General features: G+C 41.6%; 1 protein-coding gene across 1 annotated transcript; it reads left to right on the top strand.

The window, feature by feature from the left end:
- The first annotated feature begins 649 nt into the window (after positions 1-649).
- tm7sf3 (transmembrane 7 superfamily member 3) lies at positions 650-16,884 on the top strand. Its single transcript, XM_051392495.1, has 12 exons — positions 650-938; positions 4,430-4,584; positions 8,974-9,124; positions 9,528-9,648; positions 11,545-11,716; positions 11,830-12,007; positions 12,205-12,291; positions 12,969-13,049; positions 13,149-13,301; positions 13,403-13,503; positions 14,841-15,003; positions 15,098-16,884. Exons 1-12 carry the CDS (start codon positions 863-865, stop codon positions 15,349-15,351), a joined length of 1,692 nt encoding a protein of 563 aa, XP_051248455.1. The 5' UTR covers positions 650-862; the 3' UTR covers positions 15,352-16,884.
- The last annotated feature ends 1,901 nt before the right edge of the window (positions 16,885-18,785 follow it).

The raw sequence follows: 18,785 nt of genomic DNA, 5'->3' as shown, positions 1-18,785 counted from the left end.
GGAATAGAAACATTATCTAACACACAGGATCTGCTGTCACATCCTACTACCCCCTTCTGCTGCAAAGTACTAACAAGGGAGTTAGGAGCATATTATGGTGTTTATTTCAATATTTCAGGAAAAAAATTCTGTAAATGTAAATAATCAAGCATTATTATGTACACAGAGAGTAGATGTTTGGAAAGACCTCCCACTCTGGTACTACAAAGATCCACAAACGTCATTTTAAAGGACCCTTGTGTAGGATTTAGTGGCATAGCAATGATGTTCAATTCAGTTTTATTTGTATAGTGCCAAATCATAACAAAAGTTATGTCAGGACAGTTTTCTAATAGAGAAGGTCTAGACCGTACTCCATAAAAAATGATTTACAGAGACGCAACTAACTGCACACTGCTGGCTAGATGTTAGACACTGGACCCTTAAAGCCTGTGTGGAGTTTACTTTGGAGTTTGCCATATATGGCAAGACATTACAAAAGGGAACTCACCAGTCATGAATAGCCGCCAAAACAAAGATCTAAACGAAGTAAGGGGCTGCTAGAAACTGTTTTTGTAATCAGATGAAGTTGTTAAACTGATTAGTGATTCATCTTGCTCACATTATCGATCTCAGTGATAGCAGTGGGCGGGGGTTGGGGAGCTATCGCGGGATCTAGGGCGCGATTCTCGCGGAGGCATCGTTCAGCCGTCAAGGCGGCAGAGGGAGAAGAAGGGTCCCAAATAGCCGCCCAGCTCAGTCAAGGATGTTGCGTTTGCAGGGACCTCTACTACTCAAACACAGGAGACTGCGACTTTACCAATGATTGCACTGAGCGACGGAAAGAAGCGTGTTGTTTACCGGATAAACGAAGCGAAGGAAAATGTCTGGTTGGATGAGGAGCCCGCCGCCGCTGCTGCTGCTGCTGCTGCTGTGTGGAGTTCAAGCTCAAGTAGAAAGTGAGTTACTACAGACAGTATTTAATGTCCTCACGGTTCACTGTTAGCTACGTTGGTTATCTTTGTCATCTTTAAAACGGATAAGTATAGGGTCATGTTATCTACCTTTGTAGGACAGCAGGGTGAAAGGTCGCTTTGTGATTCATTGATACTGTACTGTATGTAAATCACTTCAGTGTCATTGGGCTGAACTTGTTTTTGTTGTTGTTGTTGTTGTTGTTGTTGTTGTGCAGTTTTAGCTCACTTTAGCTTGCAGTGGAATATTTTCTCTCACACAGACCCTGAGTCCAGTTTATACATCCCAAACCCCATTTAGTCAATTGAATTCAGTTCAGAGGGTTTATCTGTTACACAGGTTTTAATGGGATCTAGTGTATGGTGATGTTATTGGGTCATCGTAGATACATTCTAACTAAAAATCCTGTGATATTTATATATATGACAGTTTTGGACTCATATTTAGTAAACCTCCATCTAACATGTATTATAGTGTAACAACAGGGGCATCAGATGAGCTGTTGACAGATTAAGTTCAATTCAGCATATTAGAGTAAAAGAAAAGTCTAAAAGTTGAATAGAAAAATCTAAGTTAAGCTAACATTGTCATTTGGATTTTGGCCTTTGAATCAACACAACCTGTGGCTGCAAGAAATGGGGTAGTGAAACCAAATGGAGTGACGGTATTTACTCTGATAGGTAAATAAAGACTTCCTACTAGACAGCTGAATACCAGCAATAACAAGCAGACTCGACGCTCTACTATCTGCCATCACAGCTTTAAGACTCATCTAACCAACCACACAGAAACTTATTTTAAATTTGATCGAGGATTTAGTGTTTCCATTCCTGATTTTCGTTTTGTCAGGGTGGGAAAGCCTCAGAAATGGCCTCTGAAGAAGACATTATAAAGTCATACAATAGAAAAATACCAGACAGTTAAGAGAGTAAGTAGGATGTGAAAAGATCTGAATAGATTCCCAGCATGTTTTTCTATAGTCCACATCGTGCTGTAGGTAGACACAGAGCGCTGGATATCCTATATTTGATTTTTAAAAAAAGCTAATATGAGTACAAAATATTTATGTTTTAACCATGAAATAAACTTTATGTTATGGTTTCTACCTCACTCTCTCGGGCTCATGTTTTCCCTCTTGTTCACATGTCAGATAAATGCTGTAGCAGGTCGCTCCTGAGCTGGAGTCTGACCTGCAAACAGTCAGCACGTGCACCCTGCAACTAATCCACAGATCTTTACTTTTTATACTTGACATTCTTCCTCTCTGTACGAGAGACAAATACAAGACCCACACATATGAGCCAGGTTGTATGGTGATTTTAAAAGGTCATAAGTCATGTTGTGCAAACTGGGTTGTGCATGTTGCAAATAAAGACAGCCAGCAAACGCAGCTGTCAACTCTTTCTCAAATTGAACTGGCCCACTGAAATCAGAGTTATCAATAAAAGAGATAAAGGGTGAGGAAAGTTCAGTCTCACAGTGGTTGGTCTCAGAGTTGAGCTGGAGAATATCCTGCAGAGGATGGCAGAAGTGATAGTTGCAGTCATTGTGAAAGGTGCTAAGGTGGACCGTATGTTTACTACTGACAAAAGTTTTTGCAGTATTGTATTTCATATTATAATTTCTTGGTCAAACCACACTTGCTTCTCAGATCTAACTGGTTGCTGTTGCTGAGTAATCGTTAGAAGTGGTCATGGTATTACACAACAAATCAAGTATGGCTCCCTTTCTGCACATTCCTCTCAGATAAACCATTAATGGTTACTTTAGAGTTAATACATCCATAGTTGATGAATTGCTACTGTTATTAAAATAGAAAAGAAAAAAACAGCATTGAGTGAGGCAGACGATCAGAGGAAGACGTGCTTTTCTGGCCAGTCCAGAGGTTTTCAGAGACAAGTTGAAGATGGTGTTTGAAAGCACATAGGGCATTTATTTACATATTTATTTACATACTAGTGACAGACATTATCTGGTATTTTAAGATTACTGTATGTGCATTGAAAGATACCTGCGCTCACAAGGTCAATAGACAAATAATGTCAGTGTGGCTGCTGTGGAACAATGTTAGCGCTCCCCCTTCTGAGTTTTAGGAAGGAGGTGGGAAAAAAACAAACATCCTGAATGTTAATGCGTTTCTCTCATCCTGAATGACAGCAAATCTAATCTAAAACTGTTACTGGCTAGCATTAATATATTCTTATGTTACAATGTATAGACTAATGCAGTTAAATGACATCGCTTCTGTCATACTGTACTCCACTCTCCTGTAAATACCTGTCACATTTAATATTTAGCTAGTAAAGCATAAGTAAATGTGTTACTCATTAGTTTTGATTATAATTTGCATTATATTAGATGCACAATGTAGTTTACATTAGCCCGCCATCTGCCGCCCTGCTCTCTAAATATCAGCATCATTAAAAATGTCATACAGAGTCGACCCACCACTAATACATATTTAAAAGTCTTTTTTAACAGCTTAAATTAAAAGCTGATATGTTGCTTAAATGCCAGTAGCAATGCAGGCCAGAAATGGACCATTTTACAGTGTAAGCAGCCATCAGTCACAGCCCACAGTCTGGACGTTGAACACGTTTATACAGCAGTTCTTTCAAGCAGTGAAACGAATGGTGATGGCATTCTTCAGCATTTCAATATAGTGCCTCCTTACTCAACACAGAGCGAACTTCTTCATTCAGCCTTTTCTGTAAGATCCCTCTTTGGTGTGCTGATGACCTTGTTTTAGGTCGCCTACTTGGCTTAGCACCAACTGTCTGTGATGTCTGGGAGTTTATAGATCGCTGCATGAGGCCTTGTGACCGCCACAGTCCGTCGTTGTTCTTCTCCACAGTAATTTGACTGAATTTAATTGACTGAAACAGGATAATGAACGTAATGTCTGTCATGTACATCCATAGGCTGAGGTAATGGTGTGACATTACTCTTGTAAACTTGGGAAGATCATGAGAGAGAAAAATATTAACAGGAAAAAGCCTGCCCTGCAGTCAAGCTTGCAACCTCATGTGCAGATGTATCTGGTTTTACTGTTTGCCTTTTAATTTCCTTGTGCTTTTTTCATGCAAGATTATTTTGTCATGTGTTTTCCATGTATCATTTTGCCGGTGTATTGGAAGCATATGGGTATGGAATATGTTCCTCTCACTGTCTTCAACCTCTGATACGGCAGAGGCTTCTTGCTGACCTTTAAATTGCGTTTTCTTAGTGTGTTCTTTAGTTATTTATGTTTTTATTGTGATATTTAAGTCAATAAACGAATGAACTAACTAACTATCCCAGTGATTTTCTAGCATTAAACAGTCGCTATGTCACCTTAAAAACAATCACAGATTCTAATGTCTTAGAATACATCCTGTAGCAGATTGGTTTATAGGCAGCACAACACAATCAATCTACTACAATACAAACATGTGATTTATTGGAAATAAATCTGACTTTTCCCTCTCTGTCGCAGACCGGGTGATTTTCCTGCCGGGAACGTTCCAGAACGTGAGCGTCTCCCAGAATGAGACAGTGCAGGCCGTGGTGTCCAGGATCCCCCCTGAGGTGGCTTTCATCACTCTGCAGTTCCACACGCAGCACCGCAACGCCACGCTCTCCTACACCAGGGTGAGGAAGTAGATAGGCCACTTTCTAATCTATTGGGCACAGGGTCCTTATTTTAAGAAAGGAGAACCGAGATGTGTGTGAGAGGATGTAGATAAATATTTGTTTTGTCTGGAGTAGGGATGTGACAATATACGATATTATCGCGTATCATGATAAAAAAAACACTCAGATGAATTTATCATGGTGAATTTTCCAGTATCGGGATAATCGTGAATATCTTTACATGGTTTGACTGGAAAAAGTTGTCTGGCATTCCAAAATCCTAAACCTGTCACTATGGCTGAAGGCTTGGTTTGCCCGTTGTATCCCCTCACTAAAAAAAGTTAAACCGGATGTGTGGAAATAGTACAAAAATAAAGAACAGAGAGATGAGGATCTGTGATACAATAAATATATGTGTTTCTTAACTAAATGCAAGGTAAAGTGATTCCAGTATGTTTTAGTGCCATTATATATTTTCAGGATTATTGCGATGATATCGTGTATTGCGATATTTCTGGACAAGATAATTGTGACAGGAAATGTTCATATCGACCCATGCTTAGTCTGGAGGCTGATGGATTGTAATGGTAAAATGAAAGTTTACAGAAGTTCAGCTAAAATGTGATACATTTGTGGTGTCAGTAGCAGAGATGGCTGGTAAAGGGGCCAACCCATGCTGCGGCTCATTGTTTTTAAGTAGCCCCGCTTTTCAGTCCTGTTACCCATAGCTCTGCATTGACCACCACTGGTTTTTCTGAGAGCACATACTGCCGTGAAACTGGAAGCCAAGGTGTTCATGTAACATAGCTGAAATGAGGGATAAACATAGTTTATACACTTTATTTTAGGCTGACACCAATGTCATGTCATGCTGATTAATATAGGCACAGACAAGCCTTTCTTCCTGTGTTCTTCATGTTACAGAGATTGCACCAGTACCCTTAACATGGATTTATAGAAGTAGAAGCAGTAAAGTTAGCGGGACTAAGATGAAAGCTTAGTGACGGTACGAGTTAAAGATGTTTACTTTTCTGTTAAATCAGCAAATCAAATGATCAATTATCATTTTCTTGAGTTAATTGAGCGATTCTGTCTTTGGCATGGAGTAGTGAAAACACAAACTAAACGGTGAAATCAAAGGTATGCTTCATGCTATAGGAGCAGGCAGTTAGTTCTACCTCCCAAGTTTAATGAATGAGTCTTTGTAAGCGAGGTCGGCTGACCCGCTGAGAGAAGTGGCAGTCAGCTGATGTACAGTCCACCGGTCATGAGCAGCAGACGGGGCGGCCCTCGAGGGAAAACCTCCTGGCGTCGGTCCCAGAAGTCTCAAGGGGGGGGGACAGCTCGGTTTGGATCCACGCTGCGCAGACGGGGCAGATAGGCTAATTTAGTTCAGCTCTGTTTTTGCTGGTGATGTAAACGGCGGGAAGCAAGAGAAGGAAAACAAATCCATGTCAGATTCTCAGTGGCAGTAAATCTCTCCTCGAAAAAGAAGGAGAAAAACGACAACTCTGCTCATCATCACTAACACCAACACGACCAAATCTGCACAGGAAATTCACAGCAAAAAGAGGAAGTGTGTTTTCAGAGAGGGGTTAATATAAAGTGCACACTACACTCTTCAGTTTCCTTTATATTGTTATCTCTCCTTCACTGATTTCCCTTTTCTCTTTATTTTTATCACTCACACTCATTTGAAGTGGTAAACCACAAGATCCCTTTTTATGTTTGTTTTTGTTTATTCTGCCAGGCAGTGTGAACGCTGTCTATTTACTCTTAACTGGTTAACAAACCGTGTGTATAAAACCAGACTTCAGCATCTTTAAAGTGGAACTAGGTTGCTTTTATGAACCCACAATATGCTCGGTTGAATCACTGTGGTGTGTGTGTGTGTGTGTGTGTGTGTGTGTGTGTGTGTGTGTGTGTGTGTGTGTGTGTGTGTGTGTGTGTGTGTGTGTGTGTGTGTGTGTGTGTTAAGCTGTAAATATTTTACACACTTGTGATTACACTGGTTTGCAGTTCCTCTGCCTCAGATAAATTCAGTGAAACCCACGTCGAATGGAGTATCTCTACCAACTCCAGCACAGTCCAAACAACACGAGTGTCACACAATGGAGTTGTTGTAGGAGCAGACGGACTGAGAGTCGCACTGTGCGGGTACAGTGCTTCGATGCTGCCAGGCCCGTCACACAACCGTAATTCAGCATTTGCTCGCTGAGAAATATGTGGCAAAATATACAAGGCATGTTCCCTGAAAATGATACTTTGGTACAAGGCCTAAATGTTTCCACAGTGCACACCTTTCAGCCTCATTGCCCTGGGTTTGAATCTGAGCTGCAGGAGGCATGCTGCAACATTATGCATGCAGGAAACCCTGTTGAACGCTGTGTGTAACCACAGTTGTTGCACACAGGTGACAACTTGGTCAAATATTCCATGGAAAGCAAAATACAAAAGGTGTTGATATCCCAACAGGTGTAGAACACGTAGCAACGAAAAAAAAAAAAGAAGCCACTTCATTGTGGTCTGTTGACCGAGTGGTGGTACACGTTGATCAAATTGGATTTTGTTCTACTTAGTCATTTTTTCCATGTGGTAACACACGTCCTATTGTCGTCAGCCAAATAGTTCATGTGAACTGGCAGTTTATCAGTTCAGGATGTGGTGGTCTCTGTCACACACTCATTTGACTCATTCTGCTGTCAAGAACACACACATTTGGTTGAATTACTGAACATTAATTACGTTTGACTTTGACTGGAATGCAATAATGAACTTTAACATTGAAAATTTTTCATAGTAATTTAAATATGAATACTCCATGGCCAATTTAATACTATATAACAGGTCTTTAAAGGAGAAGAATGAGGTTATTCTATATTATTCTTATTCTTAGTAAAAAAAAAAAGAAAATCTCAATGCTTTACAACCACCACAAAGATATAAATCCTTAAAAAGGTGTCACAAATATAGTTTTTTGGGGTTTTTTTTAAGGAAAAATAGTTGACTAAAGCAGCTGGGCAGTGTAGTTTTTAGCAAACATCTCAAACGGGAGTAGATAGTGCTTTTTCAGCCTTGAATCTTGGCAATAAACTACAGCGCCCATCAGACTTTGGTTTCACACACATTCATTATTAGTTTTGGTCTTTTCATGGGATTTATTGGCAATAATAAAGCCACTGAACATCACCAGACTTCTCCTTTTGAAGTAGAGCTATCTGTGAAACCTCCTGGGCTTATTTAAACCTCTTCCATGCTCTGCCTGTGAAAACAGTGAATTCAGTTTAATTGCAGGAGTTGTTCAGCAGCTAATACAATTGGTACAAAAGAAGATTCCAGGTACTTTACAGAGCGTGTTTCTATTTTTAAACAGACACGAGCATTTTGTTGACCTTTTGGTGGCGAGCAGTCTCATGAGCCTTATCATAAGCTCAGCTGTTTGAATATTTCACTGCTTTAAGAGACTGCAGAGAATCATAATCCTGAGCAAGTGATATGTACAGCTGGTTAATAACACAGTAATCCATGAAACAAAGAACCAAGTGTGTTGTGATGTTTTCAGAGGAGAAAATATGTATTATTGCTGGCAGAGGATTGTCTCATCCTCCGTCTGTGTCATACTGTCTGTGTTTTCTGTATCGGATCGTTGTCTCTCACTTCCCACTGTGGAGTTTAGGCATCCATCTACATTTTAGGGGACACATCTGGAGAGTGTTTTGTTCTTCAACATGTGTCGATATCTGGAATTTTTTTAGCTAATAGAACCTGTATTGTAGTGACGCTGTTTCAAGTCGTCACTTTGCTGTTAAAACTAGTGACTAATCTTCTTTAGAATGTATGTGGGTTTCATTCCATACTGGATTGGCAGAAGGGTGGGGGTCATTGGGTTTTTAGCCAGTGGTTGTCCACCATTTTTGTTCAGAAATATTGCATGGATTGCCCCGAATTATGTACAGATATTCGTGGTCCCCAGAAGAAGAAACCTAGTGAGATTGATGATGACTTCTCCTCTAGCACCACCAGGACATTTGTGGTATTGAGTGAAATACAACAACTATTGAATGGATTGATAGAAAATCTCCTCATCCTGCTCCATCAAGACTTTGGTTTATCACCAAATTCGTGCAAAACAAATGACATTCCCATCAGCCATCAGGATGCACTTTGAGTTTAGTGGTAATTAGCAAATGTTTGAAAAAAAAAAAAAAAAAAGCTAAGATGTACATCTATAAATTAGCATTGCCATTTGGCAACATTACACTCAAAGCAGCCAACACTGTGCCTGAATACAGCCTCACAGAGCTGCTAGCATCGCTGTAGACTGATTCTGTTTAAATTGCGATCATACTGTTTATTTGCTGTTGCATATTGTTTGTGCTGACAAGATGATGTTTGTGTTTGGTTCAGATGCCAGGCCTGGGTCTCTCTCTGACGGCAGTGGACTCGGGGCTGCTGTCGGCTCTCCTGCCGAGCCAAGTCTCCCTCTCCCTGTTCCTGTCTTCTCCTGACGGTGAAACTGTGGCGGGCACCGGGGTCATCCTCCCGTACTCCAGCACCGGTACTTCCTCTCAAACAGTCTACTGGGCAATAATGTCATGCCGTTACAAAACACGTCAGTGTGCTTCTCCTCTGATTTGTTTCACGCAACCTGAGTCTTGCGCAAGAACACAAGGAAGTTGCAGCTACCGTTCATGAAAACTTGTTTCTGCAAACTACAGCAGCAGCTCTCACTGCAGGATTAAAAAATAACTCTCAGTTCATCGTGATTATGGCTCACTCATGCACACCATGACTTGCATTGATTGTGCATGCTTGCTCATATGCCAGCCTAATGTGTTGAAACACCCTTACAGCAAGTCATCCTGACATGGCAGCGTGCCACTAAGCCTCAAGCGAGGTTTTTTTTTTTTGTCCTCTGTGGGCCTGATTCAGCATCTAATATCAAATGTGTTCTCTTTTAGACCCGGTCCCTGGAGCCTGTAACATGGAGTTCAACCTGGACATTGACCCGAACGTCTATATCCACTACAATCTCTATGAGACAACGATCCGTTTTGCACCAGCAAACTTAGGATATGAGAGGTAACGCACCAGACAGGCTGGAATCGTCTGCTCGACTTCCTGTTCAGCCCGTTCAGCTGTAGGCAGCAGCAACTCGTCTGCCAGGACCCGCGTCAAACTGCCTCACTGTTTACTTGCACTGAAATGATCTCATGCTCTATCTGCCACACACACACACACACCCTCCTCCTCCTCCTCCTCCTCCTCCTCCGCTGTGGCTGATAGTACTCACTTTGTGTTCTTAAGAATGCCTGTTATGTGTCAAAGCCATCTTTGGGGCAGATAAAGGTTTTGTTTGCTTGTTCAGTCAGGTTTGGTTTGTGCATGTTTGCCTGTTGCTGTTTTGGCTACAAGGAATATCTTGTGTGATGCTAACGATGTGGAGATGGAGAGTTATTCTCCTCTGGGGGAATTACTAGTTGTCGGACAGTTAATCGCTGTTTTGTGGAATATTTGGAAATTCCAAACGGCCTGCATAAAATGTGGCAAATTTAGTTTTCAACTCATTGGCAACATTGGTTTGGACAAACACTGGTGGCTTTGTTGACTGCCTTTGGTTGTCAGTTCACGTCAGTTAAAACTGGACTTGTTTAACGTGCCTGACTGGTGGAAGGTATTATTATAGCATACCACACCTACCCCGCTTTACCGATTACACACTAGAGTAATGTACACACTGTACATTACTCTAGTTGTCATAGTAAACTGTTTTTGCAGCTCCTATCTAAGAAATCAAACTAGTTTCCTTTTTTTTGTACTAACAGGAAATGAAGCAATAGGTGCTGCAACCATGGATGTATTATAAGAACTGGTCCAAAATGGCGCCCAATTCACTTGAGTGACAGTTAGACCATTAGACAAAATGTTTTTCTAGCTTTCTCAGCCCATTGCACACCATTTCCATTTTTAATCATGGCTCCGGGACTTTTTTTTAAAATGTAAATCCTGAATAAAAATGTGAAAACGGTTTCACTGACTGCTGGAATATCATATATATACATAAAATAAATATATATACACATATATATGTATATATATTTATATATGAAAATGAACAAATACTCAGCAGTTTTCTCAGTTTTGAGCTGTGTGAATTTTTAGAATTAGTTTCTAGTATGCAACTGGGACACAGCTAATGTCCCACAATGCAACACACAAAGAAAAATGAGGGTGTTTAGACAATTTGTGGAGAAGGGTGCTGCAGGAAAAAAAAATTTAAAACCAAAAATAAAGCATGAAATCTTTGAAGTACTTCACTTTCTCTCCTGGCAGCAGTCTGATTGTCAGGTGTTAATTCGTTGGCACACGTCTTCTTGCATCATTTCCAAAATGTATTTTGTATACTATCTGCCCCAAAAAAGTCTGCTGTGCAGATATGCACAGTGTAAAGGTACAGTCAACGATTCAACGTTCAAAACTCAGGACTGAGTCTAAACCAGACTCCTGTCTCACAAAGTTTTAACACCTTCCCCTACAGCAGATGCATGTGTGAAGGTGGTATACTGAGTAGTGCTCAGTTATATAAGACTGCTGTCACAGCCAAATCTCTGCTTGTCAATATTCACACACTCATTTCAAACTACGAACCGATAAACCACAGAATTAGAAAGAATGACTTGACATAAGTACCGTGTTATGACAAGTTTCACTTTTACTGTCTTCACACTCTCACCCACTCTCACACTCTCACAGCCTTTGTTCAGGGTGTCGGTTAAACAACATTTAAACATAAATGTCATTAAATGAAGTTTCCACACACATTATAGGCACTTGTTTACCAGAGCGTGCACTATTGTATTATAAACTGCTAAAGCTAAAAGTACACCTGAGCTCATTTCCATCACACTGGAGCAGAAGCTCAGACAGAAACGTACAGAACTGAAGCCAACTACACTGACTGTCCTCGATCTCCATCAGGGGAGTAGCTCCTCCGGCCTGCGACCAGTCGACAGAAGGCAACACGCGCTGGCGGCTTCAGTATGACGTCTACCAGTACTTCCTGCCTGAGAACGACCTATCAGAGCGCAGCCTGTTCACCGCCATCCAGACCGTGGCCGACATCCAGGGCATGATGGAGAACGGAAAGCGGGTGGGGCACCAAGAACGTGTATTTTCTGGAGTGCTTATGTTGTTGTTCAGCTTCACACCAACTGCAGCTTTAACAATAGCAACAACAAACAACTCTCCTCTACCTCCACGCAGGTCATGACGCTGTCATCGTCCGATTTGAGCACGGCGGTGTTCAACTCCATCCCCGGCCAGGGCGTCATCTACTCCGTCATTGTCAGAGACCCGCTGCTGAACACCTCGGCCTCCTACGTCCCCGTCCACACCTACGCCTGCAGCTTCGCTTCCACTCTGGACGGCTGTCAAACACTGGGTGAGCTCCTGTGTGCCTCAGACACATGATAATAATCTAATCTCCTGATATTATATCATCGACTTCAGAAATAGCAGGGAGCTTACTGCAGAGGGAATCCTATAGAGGAGGAGGTTTGACCTTTAGCTATTTTTTTTTTTTTTTTTTTTTAAACACAGTTAATGCTTTATATTAAGCTTTTTTTTTTTTTTTCCTAGGAAAGGTATCTACAAAGATTTTTTTCACCATCGCTGGCTTGGCAGGTCTGTTTGTGTGCTTCTGTGGGCACAGATTCTTCAAATGTGGTGAGTAGTAGTTGAAGTGATTTTTATTGGTGTGTTATCATAATACATATTAGGATACTCCAGAGGACATCTTCATCAGTTTAATCACCCTTGTGATAGTGAAACCAGAGTTAATTAAAAGAGAAAACAAGTTCCTTTAAAAACAGAGAACTCAGAACTCATGTCTCTCATAAATGGAGCTGTTTGCAGTCAGAGTTCACCGTAGGGTCAACGGAATAGATCAGCGGGGGATCAGAGGTGATGTTTGCGAGTCGTGACTTCTTCATAGGAGCTTGAAAATGACTCAGACGGAAGCAAAGGCTCTGACTCAGAATGACGATGCACCTATGCGGATTCCATTTGCAAGTATTTGTAAGAGTGAATATCAGAAACCCAGTGCCTCGGGTGGCCTGCCTCACATGGTCTCCCTCGCATGTGATGCAGAGACGTATTTGTTCCGAACTGAACCCATGACTGAGCTGCCTCCGCTGCCAGTAGTTCTGGCAGATCTGAAAGTGGCCGAGTTGTGTGCGGTTCCATCCAACCTGGATTTTAAGGAGCATTAGTGCTGTTTGTGTGGGGTGATCAGGCTAATACATGTCTGACCTGCTTCTGGGAATGAATCACTGTAACGTTTGAGTTTTATTCTCTCTCTCTCTCTCTCCTTTTTCCTATGTGTCTTTCTCTCCATCATGCAGAGCTGTTCTGTATGGGATTCAGCTTTGCAGCGTTTTTCTTCTTCGTGCTGATCACAAGGACCACAGGCCTGGACTATAACAGTGAGGGTTTTTTTTTTCTCTCTGTCTGTTCACATGATTCAAGCCACGATGTGTAGAATTAGTCTGAATTTGGTGCCCCCTACGTTTCTGCCTCTGCAGTCTGTCTGGCCCTGTCGGCGGTCATCGGCGTGGTGGGCGGGGTCCTCCTGGTGATGAGCTGGTGGCGGTTCGGTTCGGTCATGGCCTGCATCATCGTGGTCGGACTGATGCTCGGCTTCCTCATCGCCTCCACTGTCCTCTTCACTCCTCTGGGTAGGGAAAAAAAAACCCCCGCTGTGTGGTCCCCCAACACGACCCCAGTCAGCCATTAGAATATGTATTGAGTATGTTTCTGCGTGCTGGTCTCTCCTCAGGTGACCTCGATGTGTTCAGGCGCTCTGACGCCGTTTTCTGGGTGACGTTCTGCTGCATCATGATCATCGTTCCGCTCTTCTTCGTGCGCTGGCCCAGAGAGGTAACAGATGTAACACCTCGACCCACTCGCTGTAGTATGTGGAGCTCTTCACTTTGGCCTCATCTAGTGGTAGGATTAATTATGAAGACATGAGCCAGGAGGCGAGTAGCTAGCTTAGCATAAGGACTGGAAACAGAGGGAAACGGCCAGCCTGGCTCTGTTCAGAGGTAAAAAGAAAACCACCCACCAGCACCTCTAAGGCCGTTTAATCTGCACACAAACAGCAATGAGAAAGAAAGACGCGTTGCCCACTTTGGCTATTTTTGTTTCACTGGTTGCCTGGCAACCTCACAGTGATGACAAGACTCCAGGAAACCACTGCACGCGGCCAAGAAATAGCACGTAACTGCCCATAAACACGCTAATAGAGCTGGGTGGTATACTGAACACCTACACCTGTTTGTATTTCATATAGATTATAGTTTAGGGTTTTTCTGTAGTTTTATTTTGTTTTTCATTTTTGTTTTCAATTCAGTTTCCAGAGTGGTTTGGCTCGTTTCAGTTTAGTTTTTAATTGTTTAAAAATGTTTAGTTTTGGTTTAGTTTTTATTAGTTCCAGTATTTTTCTAGTGTTTTTTTATTATAACATGGGGGGGTATTTGTCAGGGGGAAAAGTTTAGAAATTCAGAATAGGTATTACAGTACAAACACACTGACTCACAGGCTTGTAGACATCCCAGATCACAACGAACAAACATAAGCACCAGTGCCTCCTCAGGCTGTTTGTGTTGACAAATTTGACCAAACTGACGAAGACATTTCCTGTATGTTTATTTTAGTTTAGTTTAGTTTTAGTGAACTATAATAACCTTGCAGTGTGTAGCTAAAGCAACCGCTGTGGCTCGCTGTGAACAGCACTACAGTCGGAGCAAGCTGTGTAGCGTGTAATGAGAGCAGAGGTTTATTAACTGCGTACCCTTCTTAGTAACAGTTAGAACTTTATAACATAACAATTAATAACCCACAACTAACACGCTTTAACGGGGCAAACACCGTGGCACACGGCAATTTGTGGCAATTCTTGTGCACATTTGAGAAATCTCTTTGAATACTGAAGTACTTCTGAATATTTTATGTCAGTTTAGAGTGTTTTAGAACCATTTTAAAATATTAAAGGCAAAATAAAATACAGATATACTTACACATTAGTTGTCCTCAGTGTTCATTTGAATGTTTTATTGATGTTTTAATTGACCTACCAATCACCAATATTCCAGTATTTAATGTGTCTCAGCATCAATCTTTTACAGCCAGCTAAACACCTCAAACTCAGTAAGAATTAAAGAACAGTGTGTTTCTCATGTAACTTGACTCTTTTTGTGTTTCTTTAATATCAGGGAAACATCACCACGTGCGGCGTCGTCGGAGCTTACGCCGTCATCCTCGCCGTCAACGCCTACATTTACACCAGCCTGTCCTACATCACAATGAACATCCTCAAACGCTTCCTCAACAACAACTTCAGCGCGATGTTCACCGACGTGCCCTTCCAAACCATCGGTGAGTTCACGGCTGAAATCTCAGCAACGCCATCACACTCAAACATCCGGTCTCGTCTTAACACAGTCTCCTCTCTTCGTCTCTCCTCCACCAGACTACGTCATGATCACGGTGTGGGTGGTGCTCGGCGTCAGCGGCATCGTCCTGCAGCTCTACCGCGAGCGCTCCCGGCCGTTCTTCCCGCCCAGCCCGTACCTCATGTGGCTGCAGGAACGCGAGCGCCGCAAGACCAACGTCCTCGACCCGAGCCACCACTTCCCCCCGCTGTCCAACCGCCTCCTGGCCAGAGTGCGGCAGCTCACTGCGCGGACGGAGCCGGTCGGAGAGCACACGCCCCTGCTCCTGTAAGCCTCGGACGCCCCCAGCGGCGGATTATTTCACACACAGTCGGGGTCTGAACCAGGGAGGTAAAGATCCCTGGGGTGCATATTTGACCTCAGAGGCTCAGACTAAGAGAGGTACGGCTCCTGACCGTCTCAGAAACGCAGCATAAACAACCCCAAGAGGAACTGTATCACTGACGGTCTACAGGTGGATTTTAATTTTTTAAATCTCACACGTACAAAAAGGTTTTGTACACAGACTGACGCCACTTCTATTTAACACTTAAATGACATTTTAACTTGTCGAGAAGAATTAACTTTTGTAAGAGCTGAAACTTAGCTGTCGATGCTTTACGGTATCTGTTGCTTCTGTTCATTTTACTGTTTGCACTAAAGTCACAAACTACTAACCAATGACAGCACGAGGCATTTTTACCTGTGGAGAGTTCGGTTCATTCAGCGACAAAATGTTGTCGCCCAGCTGGCATCTTGAAGAGTGCGTCCACTCAGAACTTGTTTTTGTAGTTTGGTTTTAAACCTATCGCTCAGGCCTGATGATAAAAATACTGTGTGACCTTAAAGTTGATTTAAATCTTTAAAACTCTGGCTCCTCCTAGTGCTGCTGATGGCCTGAATGAAAACAACCAATCAGAGCCAAGAAAGATAGTTAACTTTTGAGTCTCATTCCAAGGTCGTCAAATATCGAAGCTGGGAATGAGACTCATCAACTATCTTGAAGTCACGAACCCAAAGAGTCTTTCTGTCTTCAGTCTGGCTCTGATTGGTTGTTTTCATTCAGGCCCAGTGGATTCTTGCAGATGCCATTCGGAGCACTAGGAGGAGCCAGAGGAACCTGATTTTTTCACAGATTATCTGTCTCATGTGCTACTGACAGGATATAGTGAAAGTTTCAGAAAATATGACAGAAAGTTATCTTTATAAAAATTACCGACTGCAGCTTTAAAGGATTTTTGGTTCTAGACTAAACTCTAAATGTGCCATTTATCCTTGAATGTTTTCAGTCATGACGGGGTCAGTAAAGTGAGGATCTGTGTCGCAAGCAACAAAACAAAAACTGACAAAAAGTAAAACACAATATTGCACAGTTTTTAAAATGTTTGCCTTTTCACAATAAGAGAACATATTTTTCTCCTCCTCTGCGTTCACTCACTCAGAAGTGATGTTTTACCCTCTTGCTCACTGTCCGCTCAGTGTTTTTGTAATTTGCACACTCGATTTTAACGTATTTAATTCTTCTCTGGCTCTGATGGTGCTGATTGATTGTTAGTCTGTTAAAACTCATGTGCCATGACTCTTCTCAGGGTTTCACGCTCAGCTTTTAGACCACAATGCACTGAGGCAACTGATGAAACCTTCGACTCTTCGGCCTGTGAGCCTGTAAATGTCTGTGTTTCATTCGGCTACCGAGCTAAACTTCACTTTTTCAGAAAAAAAACAAAAAAAAACAATACGCAGACTTGTCTCAATTGTCATTGAGGTCAATTGTAATGTGTAATTTAACATGTTTTGATATTTAATAAATGCCTACAGGTGAAAACTGGCTTTCTGTTCTGCTTCTAAAGGTACTCAAAGATTCCTCTCAGCAAAACGTTACAATGTATGTGAAATAAAAAAAGGCTAGGAGTATTTTACAAAGCATTATGAATATATATTCTGTATGTTCTGCATTCTTTAAACCTACATTAACTGATTTTTGTGCAGCAGAAACATCCTGTAAACACGAGTTGATATTGTGAACCTGTTAGCAAACAGCTGCTTTTTTACACTTCCAGCAGACACACACACACACACACACACACACACACACACACACACACACACACACACACACACACATTATCATTCATTAGGAGTTGTGTTTCTGGACACTTGATCAAAGTCCAACATTCACTCTCTGTTTAGCTCCGTCTCTACCAACTCCTGAGTGAAATATCTGGACTGAATGCTCCACTGTGTTCACCATATAGTGTAACTTTGTCACTCTGCTGCTTGGTGCTGGGCAGGTAGACGTCCAGCGGGCTTATCGACAGCTGCCTGCTGCCTCTGGAACTTGATGCTGGTGAGAGTGAACCAAAACAGTAAAGTTCCGGACCGTCAAAGCAAAACAATGAGCTAAAAGAGGCTAAAACGCTCTGTGCCTGAGGGGAACAGCTGCAGAGTTGCAGAATAATTTGCTGTGGGTTTATCAATAGAAGCAACACCTTCTGTCATTTGAGCGACTGCTGATATAAAACATTTATTATAGCAGCCTGAACAATCTACTCAGATTTTAAACATATTGCTCTCATCAGTGGTATTTTTATTCAAGTGCTGTACTTCAAATTCAAGGTACCTTAAGTATTTCAATTTTATGCAACCTTATCAACTACTCTACTACATGGCAGGGGCAATGATTGTACTATTTACTCCATTACATTTGTCTGACAGATTTAGTCCCTAGTTACTTACTCAGATTACAATTCTTTATACCCTTTCTGTCCAGGTAAAAACCGCATCTCCAAATTAGTTTGTTTTATATTAGAATTCTTCTGATAAACAGAAGGAGGATTAAGTGTTTATTACTCAGCAGTATATAAAGTGGATCAAATGAGCTCAACCTTAAACATCTACAGCAGTAAAATGCAACATACACATGAAAGCAGCAGTAATATTAATCCAGAAACACCATATATAACAGTGAAACACTGACAGTCAACTGTCAGTACTTTTTATACTTTAAGTACATTCTGCTGCAAATACTTACATATATTTACTTCAGTGAAGTTTTGAATGCAGACGTTTACTTTAGCTGGAGTATCATCACAGTTTGATATTAGTATTTTTACTTAAGTCATTGATCTCAATACTTCTTCCACTCCTTTGAGCCTACTTGGACCTACCTTGGAGGTTGGAGTCCAGAATGCCTGTTTAACTAATTAAATTGACTCTGGGCCTCAGTAAACCAATCAGTCGACAACAGTTGATTCCAATTAAGCTAACGATTGCCCCTCTTGACCTTTGCTGAAGAAGCGCAGTGATATTATTAAGTGTTGAGTATAAGTGTTTGACTGTTTATTTGTTGTTTATCATGAGAATCTATAAAAGGAGATTTTAACTTGTGTATTTACATTCTAAGTTTAAAAGAGTCACTTTTTCCTCCCATCCCTTCACTCAACCCCAGTGCAGTGCTTGTTTGGAGCCACTAGAGGGCAGCAGAGTACAACAGGGGACTTTTGGAGGACCAGTTAAAAAAAAATGATAATGAAGCTCACTTTTTTAACCTCTGACAAGCTTTTGGAATGGATGCCATTTACAAAGGTTTGATGAGATTTAATGGAAACACTGAAACATCTCTTCATTGTTCCACAGTAAATGTTTTCCATTCAGCCCGTCAACCTACTGCAGGTTGCCATGATTCCATATTTCATCCATCACTGGGGATGGTTTGTATCAAAGATC

The sequence above is a fragment of the Dicentrarchus labrax genome, unplaced genomic scaffold (assembly GCF_905237075.1).
Source record: "Dicentrarchus labrax unplaced genomic scaffold, dlabrax2021, whole genome shotgun sequence".
In the NCBI taxonomy this organism is placed as follows: domain Eukaryota; kingdom Metazoa; phylum Chordata; class Actinopteri; family Moronidae; genus Dicentrarchus; species Dicentrarchus labrax.
This window is presented reverse-complemented; position numbering and strand designations above follow the sequence as displayed.